The 15,467-nt window shown below is 40.2% G+C and overlaps 1 protein-coding gene across 1 annotated transcript; it reads right to left on the reverse strand.

Moving 5' to 3' along the window:
- Positions 1–542: 542 nt before the first annotated feature.
- gls2b (glutaminase 2b (liver, mitochondrial)) lies at positions 543–14,520 on the reverse strand. The gene is made up of 18 exons (XM_079186083.1): positions 14,344–14,520; positions 13,478–13,577; positions 13,268–13,392; positions 10,970–11,099; positions 10,452–10,531; positions 9,609–9,772; positions 8,962–9,020; positions 8,080–8,112; positions 7,909–7,967; positions 7,686–7,752; positions 6,943–6,993; positions 6,632–6,808; positions 6,375–6,506; positions 5,734–5,826; positions 5,587–5,648; positions 5,114–5,190; positions 3,520–3,583; positions 543–2,395 (listed from the first exon to the last, which is right to left on the reverse strand). The coding sequence occupies exons 1-18, from the start codon at positions 14,505–14,507 to the stop codon at positions 2,239–2,241; spliced, it is 1,794 nt and encodes a 597-aa protein (XP_079042209.1). The 5' UTR covers positions 14,508–14,520; the 3' UTR covers positions 543–2,238.
- Between the last annotated feature and the right edge of the window lie 947 nt (positions 14,521–15,467).

Below are 15,467 nucleotides of genomic sequence, written 5' to 3' on the forward strand. Positions count from 1 at the left end.
AGGGATTTGAGACACTCTGTTCAGTCTACACCACCGACGGTGTGGGTTTACAGAAAGTCCTTCTGATGGGGACACAGTGCCATCTGGCGGAAGCTAGGAAAACTGAAGGACATGTGTACTGTGGCTGCAGCCGCCGTGTTCTCCTGCGTCGCAGCTTTGATCAACTACAGGTCAGTGAGGGGACAGTCTGTCAACACTGATTAACTCTACTGCCTATAAAAAGAGAAGAGGGAAAGTCTGTTAAATGAGCTGGCCACGACTCAGATTACATTAGTTGTATCCTTTATAGTCACTGTCTCGCTGTTTCTGAGGAAATGTAATTATTCAAAACACACACATTGTGTTAATGGCATTTAAAAACAATGGAGTACTGACCCCCTCCTGACAACGCCACACCTCTCCTGCTGCTTCCCCATCTTGTTCCTGCATTCAGCTGATTTTGTAGTTGCTAACAACAAATGACTGACTGCATGAAGCTGACTGATGATGTTGACTACCATGATAAAATCAAATCGAAAGGAAATGACACAATGGGTGGCAGATAAAAAAATGTTTAATGGATGTTTTCAATGTCAGAAGATTTCACGTAAATGACTGTTTGGAATTTGTTGTTGATGAAGAGATACAAAGTGCATAAATGTTATGACACTGTGTACAATAATGTATTATTAGGAATCCAGTGCACTTATTTACAGCTGAAGAACATAATAAAAAACAATATATCCTACATTGTGTTTATTGGCATCATGTACAATTCCTTCCCTCGTCTTCCTTTTACAAAAACTTAAAATTTGAGTTTTTACATCCAAACATGTCAATTAGTTTTTACTAGGGCTGTGAAATGATTACAAATTGTAATCAAATTAATCACAGGTTTCTGTGGATTAATCATGATTAATCACATATTACCGATTTTTGTCATTATTGTGCGTCTTTGCGGTGCTCTGATGCTCGAGTCCCCCGTTGCCACTCGCAAAACTTCCCCTCGTCCTCAACAATATTAATCGGTCTACAGCTTTTAACAATCCATTTGGCAACTGTGCTAGTCAACTTGTCACAGGCAGACTTAGTGAGGGAACTACGTTGTTCAGTGAGGGTGGTTTGGCGCATTCCACTTAAACTCCCCTCACCGACCAACGCGTGCGTCGCGTTGAGATGGTACTTTAGGCTGGTAGTGCTACGGTGAAACGATAACGTCTTCCCGTTTACGTTTACGCCCCTTTTCCTAGAGGCGGGAATTGCCCCCTCTCTACGGCAACGCTGATGGGACATATCTTCAACACCAGAAAGGACAAACATGAGACAGTCTGTTAGATTAGTTTGTTTGGATAGCAGCTAACGTCTGACTGCATTAGAGATGTTTTGATTGAGACCTGTATGCTTTTGCTTCGATTATTGTTGTGTCACCTTCGTGATCTTAATGTTTTGGATATATCCTTCCACTGCATATTGCAGTCCCTTTTGCCTTGATCTGGAGAATATCGCGGAGATATTACTCCAAAAAGTATCACTGACACTGACAGATATAGCGCTGGTCCCCGTCCTCGCCATGCTTTAGGGTTGACAGTCCTTGGAGTTTTGTCGACGTAGCAACAGTAACTAAGGGGGCGAACGGTCAATTGTGGGTATATTGGAAGCTCATTCTGCGCATACGTTAAATGCGTTAAAAAAAACACACGAATTAATCCTGTAATTTAATCATAACGCATTAACGCGTTATTTTTCACAGCTCTAGTTTTTACAGATTCAAATGTTTCAACAAGACACAATAGAATAGTACAAATAAAAAACAGGAAAAAATGTACTGTAATAGGTATCATTGCAAGAATAAATAATATTTAACAATACTGAGACCCTCTGCTGCATATAACCCAACATAAATATTGTGTTCAGGTTGATGGTGTATTCCAGCATTACCGATTTGTAATTAGGCTCAGTCCAGTTGCAGCATATGTTATTGTTTACACAAACCCACAAAGGGTTGTATTCTATTGGCTTGTTGAGTTCTTTTTTCTCTGCCTACTGCTTGCATTGCATTTTCGTGTCAAGTTTATATTCTATTTTCATGCTCCTTCCATTCCCTCATCTTTTCCTCCACGGCAGTTTGCAGAGTTCATTTCAGTCGTATTCCGGTCTTTTTTCTAAACTCATTTTGTGTGCTACAAATGGGCCGACACATTTAAAAAACTTGACAGATTGCACAAACATCCCGGACGCGTTACAAGTGTGGGGAATACGTCACACCATGCCCTCGATGGTGTCCAGCGTCGGGGAACGCTCAGCCACAGTGTGCTGCGCCTCCCGTTGCCTGCAGACCTGCTGGTATTCTTTCAGCACCTTCACCACCTCTTCGTGTCCGAACTGCATGGCGTCATCCATCGGTAGGTTACCCCACCTGCACAGCAATGAGTAAAAAAGATGAAGAGAGGAATGAGCGGATAAGTCATGGAGCATTTTCAGCAGTGCACCATAATTCAAGTTACCAAGGTGGTAAAGACAAGTTCAAATGTTCACTCTTAGGATGGAATAATAAATTCACAGCCTTGGCTTTTATCTGTTACTAAAGGAAAATTCTGCCGTGATGGCAAATGGATCTAGATCCAGGTTACCCTATTCATTGTTTCTTTTACGTGTTTGTAGTAGAGATGTAGTACCAAATGAGGCTAAATAGTTTGTGCCAGCAAGTTCCTAAATGGCAAGAATAGAATGACAAGATGCACACCGTGCAGTTTTTAATCAACTACTTCTGGACTATTGTCACATTAGCAACATTTTAGAGAAATTCACCAGGTTGAAATATACTGGAATTACCCTTTAACTTACTTTAAGTGCCTATGCAGTTGTGGTTGTTGAATCAATATTTGTAGACGTTCAGTTAATGGTCATTATCAATTACTTTCATTATCTCTGCCAGGCGTAAACCCGGCGAGAGGTTTTGTGTTCGCTCATGTGTGACTGTGTGAGTCCGTGCGTCCGTGACTGAGTGAGTGTGCACCTCTGTGTCTGTCCACGCTTAATCTCACATTCTGCTGCAGCAAACTATTTTGGGTGGACAGTTATGGCTGCATGCCTAAGGACCTCTCGTGGTTGTGGGGATTCATACTTTCTCAAAACATCTGTTATTACCTGTTTTATACTCCCATTGACTTACTTCTCATTTATCACCCTTAACCACTCTCCGCTTTTTTTAAAACTTGTTTTTGAGATTGAGTGAAGTCGTTCCAGCACCGGTATTATTCATTTAATCACACAATACAGCAGTGGTCGTTGCAGACTCTACTGAGTGCACCTAGTTCAAACTAGGGAGTCCCACTAAGATTAGAAACCACATTCTCGATAGACAGCATCTAAATATGGGTAATTCTCAGCTAAGTATGTCATTGATTCTATCTGAAAACAACATAAAACAGACTAGAATTTAAAATATATTTGATCATGATAAAAGGCCAAACATATGTAGCAGTGAAGAAATTCAAAGCTAAAGGATAAAAACACAGAAGTTATATATGATGTTCTCACCTGTCTTCTACAAATGGATCAACTTTGCAGATTTCAGTAAGGAACTTCACCACATCTATATGACCTGAGGATAAACACAAAAGACGACAGTTTATAGTTTCCCATCTGGGAGAATTACAAAAGATAGAGACAATCTTTTTCTGATTAGACAGAAAACACTGTTTTCACATTGGTGTCAAAAACTAATGCCAGTGCAACACGCTCTATAAAATCATATTGCCCGAAACTAAAAAGGATTTTCACAATTTACAAGTTTGTCTAATAGCGCGAAAAATTGTGGGTGGAAAAAAACAACAAAGCTGCTAAAAATACAAACTACATGGAAAAAAAAAGACGTATGACTCTTCCCTCCAGTCACAATCCAACTATGAATCAGATTTAGGAGCGCAAAGCTCTGCCTTTTTCATTTGCAAGAAAACTGTTATTACTTCCATTTTTATCTTGTAAACAAATGACTTGCTTACCAGGCTCTTTTTGAAAAATGTCACTGCTGAAGACGCTGCAGCAGAGCATTAAATCTGTGCTGTGAATAAACCTAGAGCACAACAGACAATAAATAATCGACCATATGGTGCCCTGAGAGGGTCTGTGAGCTGATTCGTTATTGGGTTTGTATAATGTAAGCCGAAGGTACTGGGCCTCCATAGTTAAAAAACTAATTTAGCACTAATTACAGCTCTCAACACACAATGCAAGTAAAACACAATTATCTTAAGCTTAATTGTTTGTATGATAAAGGTGATCTTGGGTTGTTGTTTTAACCAATCCTTAAGTAAATTGAAGTATTTCAAAGCTGAACTCTTTACCTTTCTATAAGCTGCCGTTTTAGAACCACAGCGAGCAGATAGCCGTTATATTGTCTCACCTCATCGTTGTTGCGATCCACCTGTCCCATCCTCCGTCCACCAGGACAGGAGGGAACAGGTGTGACCTGACAAGCCGACCAACATTTACCAGCAGAGGTTACGGAGTCTCCAACCAGAGAAAACTTGCCAGATGTACTGTTTTCACCTCGCTTTAATAACTTAATACATACTAAGCTAAAGGCCTTGAACAACACACACAGGTGTTTGCACTCTGGCTCATTAGTTCTCTGCTCAGGTTGATGTCGGGTGGAGCTTACTTTTGACAACAAACACGTCGTTTTGTTCAAAATTCTTGTTTTCTATTTTCCAATATTTAAAGCATATATACAGTTCGTATATATATATTATAGTCAGCAAACTACAGGTATTTTCCCCACCTCAACAGGTGCAACAAAACCAAAAGGAGGGTCATAGAGATGTACACGCCCACATAATGCTCTAATCAGGCAGAATAAGTGAAAACCCCTGTGTTGGTTTATCATGGGCACATACAGTAGGGCTGAGCCGGATATTTAAGTGATTTATTTATGTTTCATTCATGATTTATTGGAGTTCATAATTTTCTGCTTTTCAATGCAGACCTTTGAGAGCTGAGGAAGTCTTATTTTTGCCAAGTGGTCAAACAGATTTGCTGCCTGACTGCTTTATAGTTTGCCTGTGGAAGTGATTTAGTGCTGCTCATTCACTAAATAACAGGACCCCAGAGGAACAGATCATGTGGAGCTCACCCTCTGCTGCAGAGATATGTAGCGCTGTTCGAGAATCATAGTCTTTCAGGTCCATGTCCATGGATGAGAGCGCAAACCTGAAGGAACAAATAAAAGCACAGTTCACCAATACTTTCTTTGGTACATGAAATGAAAAAAATGAGATGAAAATGTAATTTTTCCACATAAATATAGAACTACAAATACATACTTTAGATTTGAGTTAATCAACATGCAAGTACCAATATGATGTAGACAATCTTTATAGTTATGAGATGTATTATAACAAAAGAAATACAAAAAACGACCCTTTACATCTGGAAGATCTATGCCAAGCAGCATTGAAGCAGTTTACTACACTTTACCAAGACACTTTATGTTTGATATTCATTACATTTGTGACCCATCTGAGAGTATTTCGGGCACCCGTGCCTGGTGTTGCCATTATGAAGGCCATCTGTTATACGGGACAAACAATACTCATGGTGATGTACCTTCTCATGGCAGACACATCCCCACTGTAGGCGGCGAACATCAAATTAAAAATAGACTTGTTCTGCAAATACAGGGAAAAAACATAAACACAGAGACACAAAACACATTAAACACACACGCAAGAATGAACTGACAAAGCAACAAACCCTGTCATCTCCATCCGGTCTGCGAGGATCCTGCTTCTTTACAAAGTGCCTCAGGTTGTCATAATTGTGGAAATTGAAGAGCGAAACGAGCTCCTGAGGGTGATAAGATACAGTAGAATGGTTAGAGGAAAACGCTTGAGGACTTCTGTATTATTTTATGCTTTTAAGACAAAGAAAACTATGATGCAAACAAAACAAGCTCTTTATCGGAACAAGGCGAGCAAATGTTTAACAGAAAACGCAAACCTCTGAGGCTGCTGGAATGATTTTATGTCATCATGCTCTAGTAATCAGTACCAGTGCCGTTCACAGTTTGTTTTCTTTAAGGCAGCTATAGAGTTTACATCTTGATGATATTGATTGTTTGACCTAAACTTTTAGGATTCTGGTTTTGGTAGAACAAACTTTAATTGGTTTGTCTAACGAAGCAAGTTAAAGCCACTTTGTGTAAGATTTAAAAACTTTGGCTTCACTCGAATGAGAATATACAAAAACAGCAGCACTGCAGCAGACGGTATTAACTAAAAAGCCACCAAAAATGATTTGATGCGATAATCCCATAAACATTCTGCACATAGTGGCCTTATTTAAGCATCATCTCCTTTGCCAGGAAGAGTCAGAACGCAAAACCTTTGTCCAACCTGACAGAAGTGAATTCCCCGGACGCTGTTTCCAACCCTGTCCAGAGGAGGAGACCAACACATCACTCCCATGACGTTGGGGATCACCAGCAGTATGGCCCCGGACACCCCGGATTTTGCCGGCAAGCCCACCTGGGAGATGAGAGACGTGGGGTTTGTTTCAGGTGAACAAATGAACAAGCATTTCCTCCACAGTGATCGTACCGACTTATCTTTTTTAATTTCTGTTGGTACACTCACTTCCTACTGTTACTCACATGAAAGGCCATCTGGCCAGAGAAGTCATACATGCCACATGAGTGCATGAGACTCAAAGTGTTTCGCACCGCCTCGGCGCTCAGGACACGCTCGCCTGTGATTGGACAGATCCCTCCGTTGGCCAGAGTGGCAGCCATGATGCTTCCTGATTCACAGGTCACCTCGATGGAGCACAGCTGAGACCAAAAGGGGAGAAGCAGTTCATGGTCAAAACCATTTTTCATGACAGCGAAATCAATATAAAGCTCCACAAGATTATAGATGTAATGATTCTTCATGAAAAGCTCCACTCACAGCGGAGCATGCTTACCTGGAAGTAGAAGTCCAGGGAATCGATCATATCTGCTCCCGGCGGAAAACACTGGTGAATGAAATATGATCATTGTGACTATATGAAGTATGCCGGCCTAGCAATGTGCAGATGTATGATTTCTCAAATTAGAAAATCAGGAATATCTTGTTCTAGTCATACAGTTTTACTTTAGTCTGTCTCCTCAAATAGGGTCAATAGGTCTTGACTAATGCCTCTAACATGATAAAGCGGATGCACAAGAAGGAATCTTGGTTAGCCTCAAAGATCGTTTGTCTAGGAAATGGATGATGGAAGCAAACATGGATAAATGGACGGGAGGAACAGTTTTTGTAATAAAGAACCTAAAAAAACCATATTGCATTCTATGGCTACAGATAACAGAAATATTAGGCTAACGAAAGGCTTTCAAACTAAAAGAAAATGAAACAAAAACAATATCTTGGTCAAGTCTGCTTTTCTTACATCCGAGTAGAAAATGTATTTTTTTTTACCAGACAACAATGATGTCTGGCTTTTCAAAATATTGGCTAATCCTTTACACGTAGAGCTGAAACAAAACATTTTTGATATTCAGCTTTCCAATGAGTGGATTTGCTAGTTTTCTTCTGTTAGTAATTGGTAAATGAATCTGCAATGAAAATACAGAGTTGGTATGCAAACATTGAGCTTCAACTCGAACAGATGCAACGGCAAATAGAAAGCCTTTCCAATCCCACATATTTCAGCATTCACTAACTGACCTTCTTCTCTTTCATGTAGTATCCGATGGCAAAATTTCTGTTGCCCGTTTCTTTTTCTGACTGGAACCTGAGACAGAGAAGCAGAGAGGTCAATACAGAAACATCAATAATGCAACAGAGCAGCGGACAGGCAATTTGCCCAACACTGTCTTTCAACTTAGGTGTGCTGAACGAAGATATATTAACTTCAGAACGCCTGAAATTTATTCGACGGTGCACTCACATGGCATTGCTGAATCCCACATACTCCTGGCCGGCCATCTTTTTCACAAACTCCATAACCTGGGCGAACAAAGACAACGTTTTATGTGTACAGCAGCATCTCTGACCACCGACGCAGTCAACCCTCAGCTTCATATTCATGGCGTAAACAGAGAAGAGGCGCACTACTTACATAGTCAAACTTCTCTGCCTTATTTGAACGAGGCTGAAACACAAAGCGAGAGCCATTTGCATGTGTTGATTGTAATTGTCACATTCATGAACACTGAACCTGACTGATGACTTCAGTACTACGGTACTCAGAACACCGTGGTGTGAAACAATACACGAATGCATCACTGATTGCATAATTGGGTGCCTTATTATCAGCGGGGAGAGAACAAGAGGAAAGATAGGCTGTGGTCGTAAACCACAGAGCTCAGGTACAGTTCAGGGATTATTTCACAAAACAGGACTAAAGACAACTGTAGCAAAAATAAAACTGTTTTTTTCTGATTTTAATCTGCAAGACACACTTTGAATCTGATAATGAAAAACAGTCATATGCTGTCAATAAGTTCTCAAAATGTGGTTACAAAAAATAAAGATATATTAATAGCTTATTACAGTACAGCTGCTTCATGACCCCCCCCCCCCCCCCCCCCCCCCCCAGGCTAACATCGTACTCATCAACAGACTCACTCAACAGCCTGCAGGCTTTAAACTAGAACACTCATTTAAAATAAGTCACTGATTTTCTACAAAACAAAAAACAAGATGAACATTTTCAGTCTGAATACAGTGTTATAGTTCAAAAGAATACTTCAATGTACTGAGAGATGTCTCAATACAATTTAGAAATCATTTTTTGCTGACTTTCATGTGTGGAGTAAATCAAACTTTAATGATATTCCATAAACTTCATGTCCAGTGGAACTCTTGTCATTTTGTGAAAATGACAAAAATGGAAACAGTTGCAAAATGTAACGCTTGTGTGACTCCAAAGCACAAGTAACAGTTTGTAAAATGTTCTGTGAACTGTCACACAGCAGGCCGTACATGTCCATCTGTTTACCTCGATAAGAGAGCTGATCACAATGGCTCCAGCGTTCACCATGGGGTTGTGGGGCTTATCTAGAAGAGAGGACAACGAGATAAGACACAATGTTAATGAGGGCCTTTAAACAAAACACATAATGTATCATTATGAAGTGTAATATTTACTGAGAGCACAGAAGGTACATAAGAAGTGGACGTAGTCACCGTGACGTCACTCATTTGTGGACTACGGTTTTGAAGCCATTTTGTTTATGCAACCAGACGTGACACAAGAGACACATCCCGAACGCTGATTAAGACATCTTTAGGCAACCAAAACCTTAAAATTAACTTTCATGAACTGAAAACACACGGTGAAAGGGTTAAAGCTGTAAGACAATAACACAGACAACTCCCAAACCGGACAATGGCGTGGTAGCGACCTGTCAATAACAAGGTAGTCACGCCCTAAAGCACACCCTGCTTTACTAAATGAACATCAAGCTGTATTGAAGAAAACTTGAAACTACCGATTGAGACCATATACGCATGTTTACTGAGGAAATAAATCAAGTGAGAAGTAGGGTCATTCTGAGACCTGGACGTTGCCACCTGGCTGAGAGTCAACGAGGTACTGATGTCAGCTTTTACAATCCAACAGGACAGAGATGAGGCCTTACAAACCTTCATCATCGAGTGAGAGCATGTTGAACTTGAGTCCACTGGGCTCCATGCCGACGTAACGGTGAACCCTCTCTGTCCCCATCTCATGGACGGCGATGGCGTACTGCAGGGGCTTCACACAGGACTGCAGGCAGAACGGCAGCTTGGTGTCGCCTACTGAGTGCCTGGAGGAAGAAGACAGCATGTTTCAACTCTCACTGAACATTAAAACAGATCCACTTTGACAATCACCAAAAACTGTAACGATTGACAATAACATTGCTGTAAAAAATTGCATCAATATCACAAAACACGAACAAATGACTAAACAAATCTGCCTAGATTGAAAGTCCATTCTTAACTCTTCACTTTAAATACACTCAACACTTTAAAAACAAACTGATTTAAACATACTCTTATTTTGTTTGTTTTCCATGTACTATTGTAAAGTTTCATATTTTAAATGACGTGCTATACTATCGCACTGTGTTTATTGTTATGCACCAATCGCCAAGTCAAATTCCTTGTATGTGCAAACATACTTGGCAATGAAACGTTTCTGATTCTTTATCGTGGAAACAGTAGTCGACAGTACAATCTCACCTAAAGGTACACTGAGTAGCTGTTCTGGAGCTTTCAGTCATATCACATGGTCGTCCTCAGCATCAGTCAAATCAATCTCGACTTTTAAGCCAATAAGGATGAGAAGTCTTAAAAGTGCTCAGGAAGTCATTTCTAGAATTTAATGACGACCATGAAAACTCTGCCTATCGATGAAGATCATGTGATATAACACAAGCTACAAGCGCCACAAAGGCTACTAAATGGACCTTGTGGTGACAACAACAAATCTGTCATTCGTACCTCTGGCCATCCACTGTACACAAAGACACCCCCCACAGTTCTGGACTAAACTTAGCGAGTTGGGGGATGTAGTCTGCCACCTAAAGCCAGAAAACACAAGAGAAGCACAGTAACAGTTAAATCACACAGTTCAAGATTCGGAATAAAGTGTCAAAACTAATTTTTTGCTTGAGCAGAAAGTTGGAGTGAGGGAAAAGTCAATGAAATGAGGCGATTCCTACAGCTTTTTCTGTCTCATGCAGTAGTTCCATTCATCTTCAGCATTGATTTTCATGCCAGCAAATATTGAGAAGGCAGTATGAATTTAAAGAAAGCTATGTCAATATTTAACTGAAGATTGTTCTTCACTAAACCATACACAGCACCACTACTATCACAATAGGTCAAATAATCTTCTTCAAGGCTTAAACAACATTCTACACTAGTTAGTCACTAAAAGACTCCACAATAACTTATCAATCATAAAATACATTTTACATTTATACACAATAAGGAACAAACAAACAACAGACGCATACCCTCCCATCACTCTGGCTTTGAACTGTGCTGTAGATTTTATTTATTTTTTGGGCAAACAAGTCAAACTCCGGGATGATGAATTTCTTTCTGAAGGCCTGGATCAGCAGGACGATGTTTCCACCAACACACCTGAAAGAAAAAACCACATAACGCAGGGGCACTCAGAAGCACTCACTGAAAATGCAATAGATACTTTTGGAATTAGTGTAACATAGTACGCGTGTGCGCGTGTGTGTGTGTGTGTGTGTGTGTGTGTGTGTGTGTGTGTGTGTGTGTGTGTGTGTTTGCATTCGCTGGTGTGAGAGCAGCAGCTGCCGGCTATCAGTCTAAGCAACAGGCTTTTGCCTTGACCAACATGTCGGGAAATAAAGCTGACATGTCCTGACACACACTACACTGTGAAGCCTCCAGGTCTTAGTTTATTAAGCTGAAGGAACATTTCACCACATGTAGTACCATTTCTGACTGTCTATATATCTATAATTTGTATTTAACCTAAAAATCTTAAGCAATTTCTGTATTGACCTGCATTATACTATACAACCTATGTTCGCCCCTTCATATGCAAATAAGAGGTTGGAGGCGACCGCTCTGAAGTAAAGCAATTTAATTAAAGACCACCAAAGACCACAGCCTTAAACACTGCCATAGAGTTAAGTGAAGACATTTCAGTCCCAACAAACATTCACAAATGTATTGGTTTAAATTGCATTACGCTATGATGTATGAATGTGTGCTGTGTAAACCTGACGTTCTTCACATTGTTGATAAACTGGTTATAAATGACTCATAATCAGTAATGTGACGTATGTGTTGGAGACAAGGGAAGAAAGACAGAGACAGAGATAATCATGCAGCAGGTCACATACAACAAACGCTTCCTTCGAATGGATTGTGTCACAAGGTCAGACTAAAAATAGCTTGGGCTCATGCCCACACCGGGTAGTGAATGGAAAACCAAACCCCATGAGACAGTCAGCGATGAGACACAAGTCCAATCTGAACACACTCCCGAAACCAGGCAGTAAAGTAAGAAAACTTCAAAATCAAGTAATATCGCCTGCCAATTATGTGAATAAACCCATGACTCTTGTTGCCGAAAGGTTATCGTGTGTGTATGCGTTTGAGTTGCTGATCTGCAGTATAATAAACCTTTTGTTTAAATGTAGAAATAGGAACATTTTTTACAATTTGGAGGCTTTCAGACAGAAAATAAAACCCCAGCACATCAATATTTAAGCTACAGCATTGTGATTTTACTGCCGGCTCAAAAACAATTGACCAACTCTTATTCTGACAACACAATGTATAATCTGGAGACATTTGGTCTGATTAAAAAAGCAAATAATTAACAATTATCTGTTGGTATAAATCCTATAAAGTGTACTGTGGTGGAAAAAAACTATTCAAATAGCACCGAGTGAGTCCTATAATACTGAATACTGAAACAAGAAACATGGAGGAAAGACGTTTGTCTTTAAAGTATTTATCCTCTGGCCAGAGACTTTCATCGTCATACAGACGGCAGCGCAGTTTCTGAGTTTCTGCTTATAAGCATCTCCGCACACAGGGTGGGGGAACATCAGGCATTTACATCATCACAATTGATCAGCAGTTTCAAGCTCCCCATTGACCCCTCCAGTCATCCCCTTCATCTTCTGAGCCTCGTCACACAAAGACGTGTGTCTTTATTACTCTCGCCTATCTCTGAGAATCTTCACACCTCAACATTCTCTGGTTAAACTGCACCCCCCCCCCCTCCCATTTGGTTACTTCCTCTTATCAAAGCAAAAGGCAGAGATACCCCATATGGTCCTGTTACCACTCTCCTAGGTAACAATCATATATGTCACATATATAGTTGTGTTAGTGAGTAAGGCACATAAACTAAGTCACAGTAGGAATGTACTAGCACAGGGGAAATTCTCTATCACAGTACTTCCAAATGAAATGGGACAGTTTGTTTTTAAAGATGATAGTCTTTGTAGAGAGTCGTGTCCTCCCTCTTTATGGGTGAGTGCACTTCAGTTGCTCTCAATGAAACGACAAGGTCTGTGGTGGATTATCATTTTGAACTGTGTCATTCTAATTAGAAATATAATTTTGGTGCCTTGAACACCACAAATTAAAAACAGAGCTCGACTTCATTGGGGAGGGTAGCGCCAGTACAACATGGTCTTTATGCCTCTGGGTTGATCGACTCCTTTAGAGCTGCATCTACATACTTTACGTTTACTGCTGTTGAAGTGAGTTGTCTAATAGTTTTGATCATTTGATTCAGGAGCCCCATGTCTTACCTGTGGAAAAGGTCTCTGTCCATCATCAGCTCACCAACAGAGTCCTTCTTCAGAGCCTGTCGAAGCTCCTCCATGCAGTCCTTCAGACGAGGGTCTGACGGGTGAAGGCCGGTTTTCTTCAGGGCCTGCAAACGACAGTGGACCAGATGAATATACAGACAGACAGGTGGATGCTTGGTATGTGAGGCTGGCGAGTCTTACGCCACTTACTGCGGTAAAGTATGAAACGGGGACTTGTTCTTTTCCCTCTGTGATGGTGTAGAAAAGCAGGTCTTCCACTCCCAAGCTGGGGGACTTTGAATGAACATTCCTGATGAAGTGAAGATTAAACTCTCAAAAACAGAAAGCAAACATTTTTTTTTTTTTGACATGACATAGCAGGGTAAACACAGGTGTAAATGATCATTGTACTTATGTGTCACAGCCATTCCAGTGAACCAGCATGCACGATACCAGCACCCTGGCCCACCTAGAAGAAACAGGGTGATAATTAATGATATTAATTACACCAGTGTTTACCCTGTAATTACATATCAAAAAGGCTGCTGCGACAACGAAATATCATGATATAACAACACACGGCTAGAGAAGACATAGCTGACGTAATGATTTCTTCTAATATTGCTGCTTATCTTCGTTAAACCGCTCAATCATGCAAAAAAAGAAGAAGCTCACGTCACTATTAGGTGACCGATACAAGAAACAAGAACTTTAGATACATTCACATATTCAGTATAACAAGAAATATTGCATTCACTTTGTATATGTGTTATGATGTTCACAACATACTGTATTAAATACAGGTTTTTATAGAGATTTGTGTGCCTCACGTTGCTTTAAACACTCTAATATCAAAGTGCTGACTCGATCATTTATAGCTGACACATGGTGAGAACTGACACTTGGCCTGATATGACCACCTGCGTAGTCACTGCTCATATACAGTATTTCTATGTTTTTGAAACGCTTCCTAATTAATACTACTATAACAACAGGCCTGGGTGAAGCTGACATTCGTAGGAGAATCCACTCAAGTGCTGACACTGAACTGTTGTTCTTCACCCAGAGACACTTACGTTTTGAGATGGAAGTGTGTAGGCGGTGGTTTCTGGGACGTCGTTGTTGATTTGGTGGTCAGACAACATGCTGGCTGGATGATGAAAACCTTCTTGGCCGCGTCTGTGTGTTTGACGATCAGTTGTACGGAGCTAGACAGACGCAACGCTCTCAGGCAGTGCATGGCTCCCCACAGAGCCGCTTTGACAGCTCGGTTTAACGGCTAACGGATACAGCAGGTAACACTGACCGCTGGTAGTTACGAGCGGTTTTCAAACGGCTCCTGTCAAGTCACTGACTTTCATATGGCAAAGTGAAGTTTTGTTGCCTTCAGGTGTCGTCGGGAATTTTGTTCTTTCGAAACCTGAACTTTTTTTTTTTTTTTTTTTCTTTCGCCAGATACCAGGTACTGTTGAATCAATCGTGAAAAGTAACATTTCCTCAATTGGATTGCTGCACTTAAGAACCAAATTCAGCTAAGGCTACTTTATACTTTTATCAGACACTTATTTCATTTTAGAGGGACATATTGTAGGTTAGACTACTTTTTACTCCACTACTTTTAGGCTATTAATACCTTTAGTTAGGGGACGGATTATGATGTATTATGATGGATAAAGATATGACTTTATTTATCCCCTTTGTAAAATGTACTAGCTACCTGACAATAGCCAATAGTAACAAAAAGCCACACATTTACCAGCTGCAACTTTAAAGTAATGTACATATTAATACATCAATAATTAGATTCAGAAATATAACATACATTCTTATACACTGGGCCATTCTGCATGATGAGATAAGCCTTCTTTCACTTTTTGTACTTCAAGTATATTTTTAGTTCAGCTATACTTTTACTAAAGTACAATTTTGAATGCAGTCTTGTACCAGAGTATTTATAAACTGTGGTATTGCTACTGTAACTTCAGTAGAAGATCTGAATACTTCTTTCATAGCTGGTTAAAATAATCATTAATGTGCCTGATATTTAGCACATTTATGCACTTCAATATACAAAAAGTAGCTCTGCAACACTTGACTTTAGAAAAAATTAAACTTTCGGCATCACACCCATACTCACAATAACCGAATATGCGCCACACAGTTTTTTACGAGGTGCACTTGAAGGCAGCAGGGGGTTTAA

Source organism: Pholis gunnellus (assembly GCF_910591455.1).
Source record: "Pholis gunnellus genome assembly, chromosome: 3".
Classification (NCBI taxonomy): domain Eukaryota; kingdom Metazoa; phylum Chordata; class Actinopteri; order Perciformes; family Pholidae; genus Pholis; species Pholis gunnellus.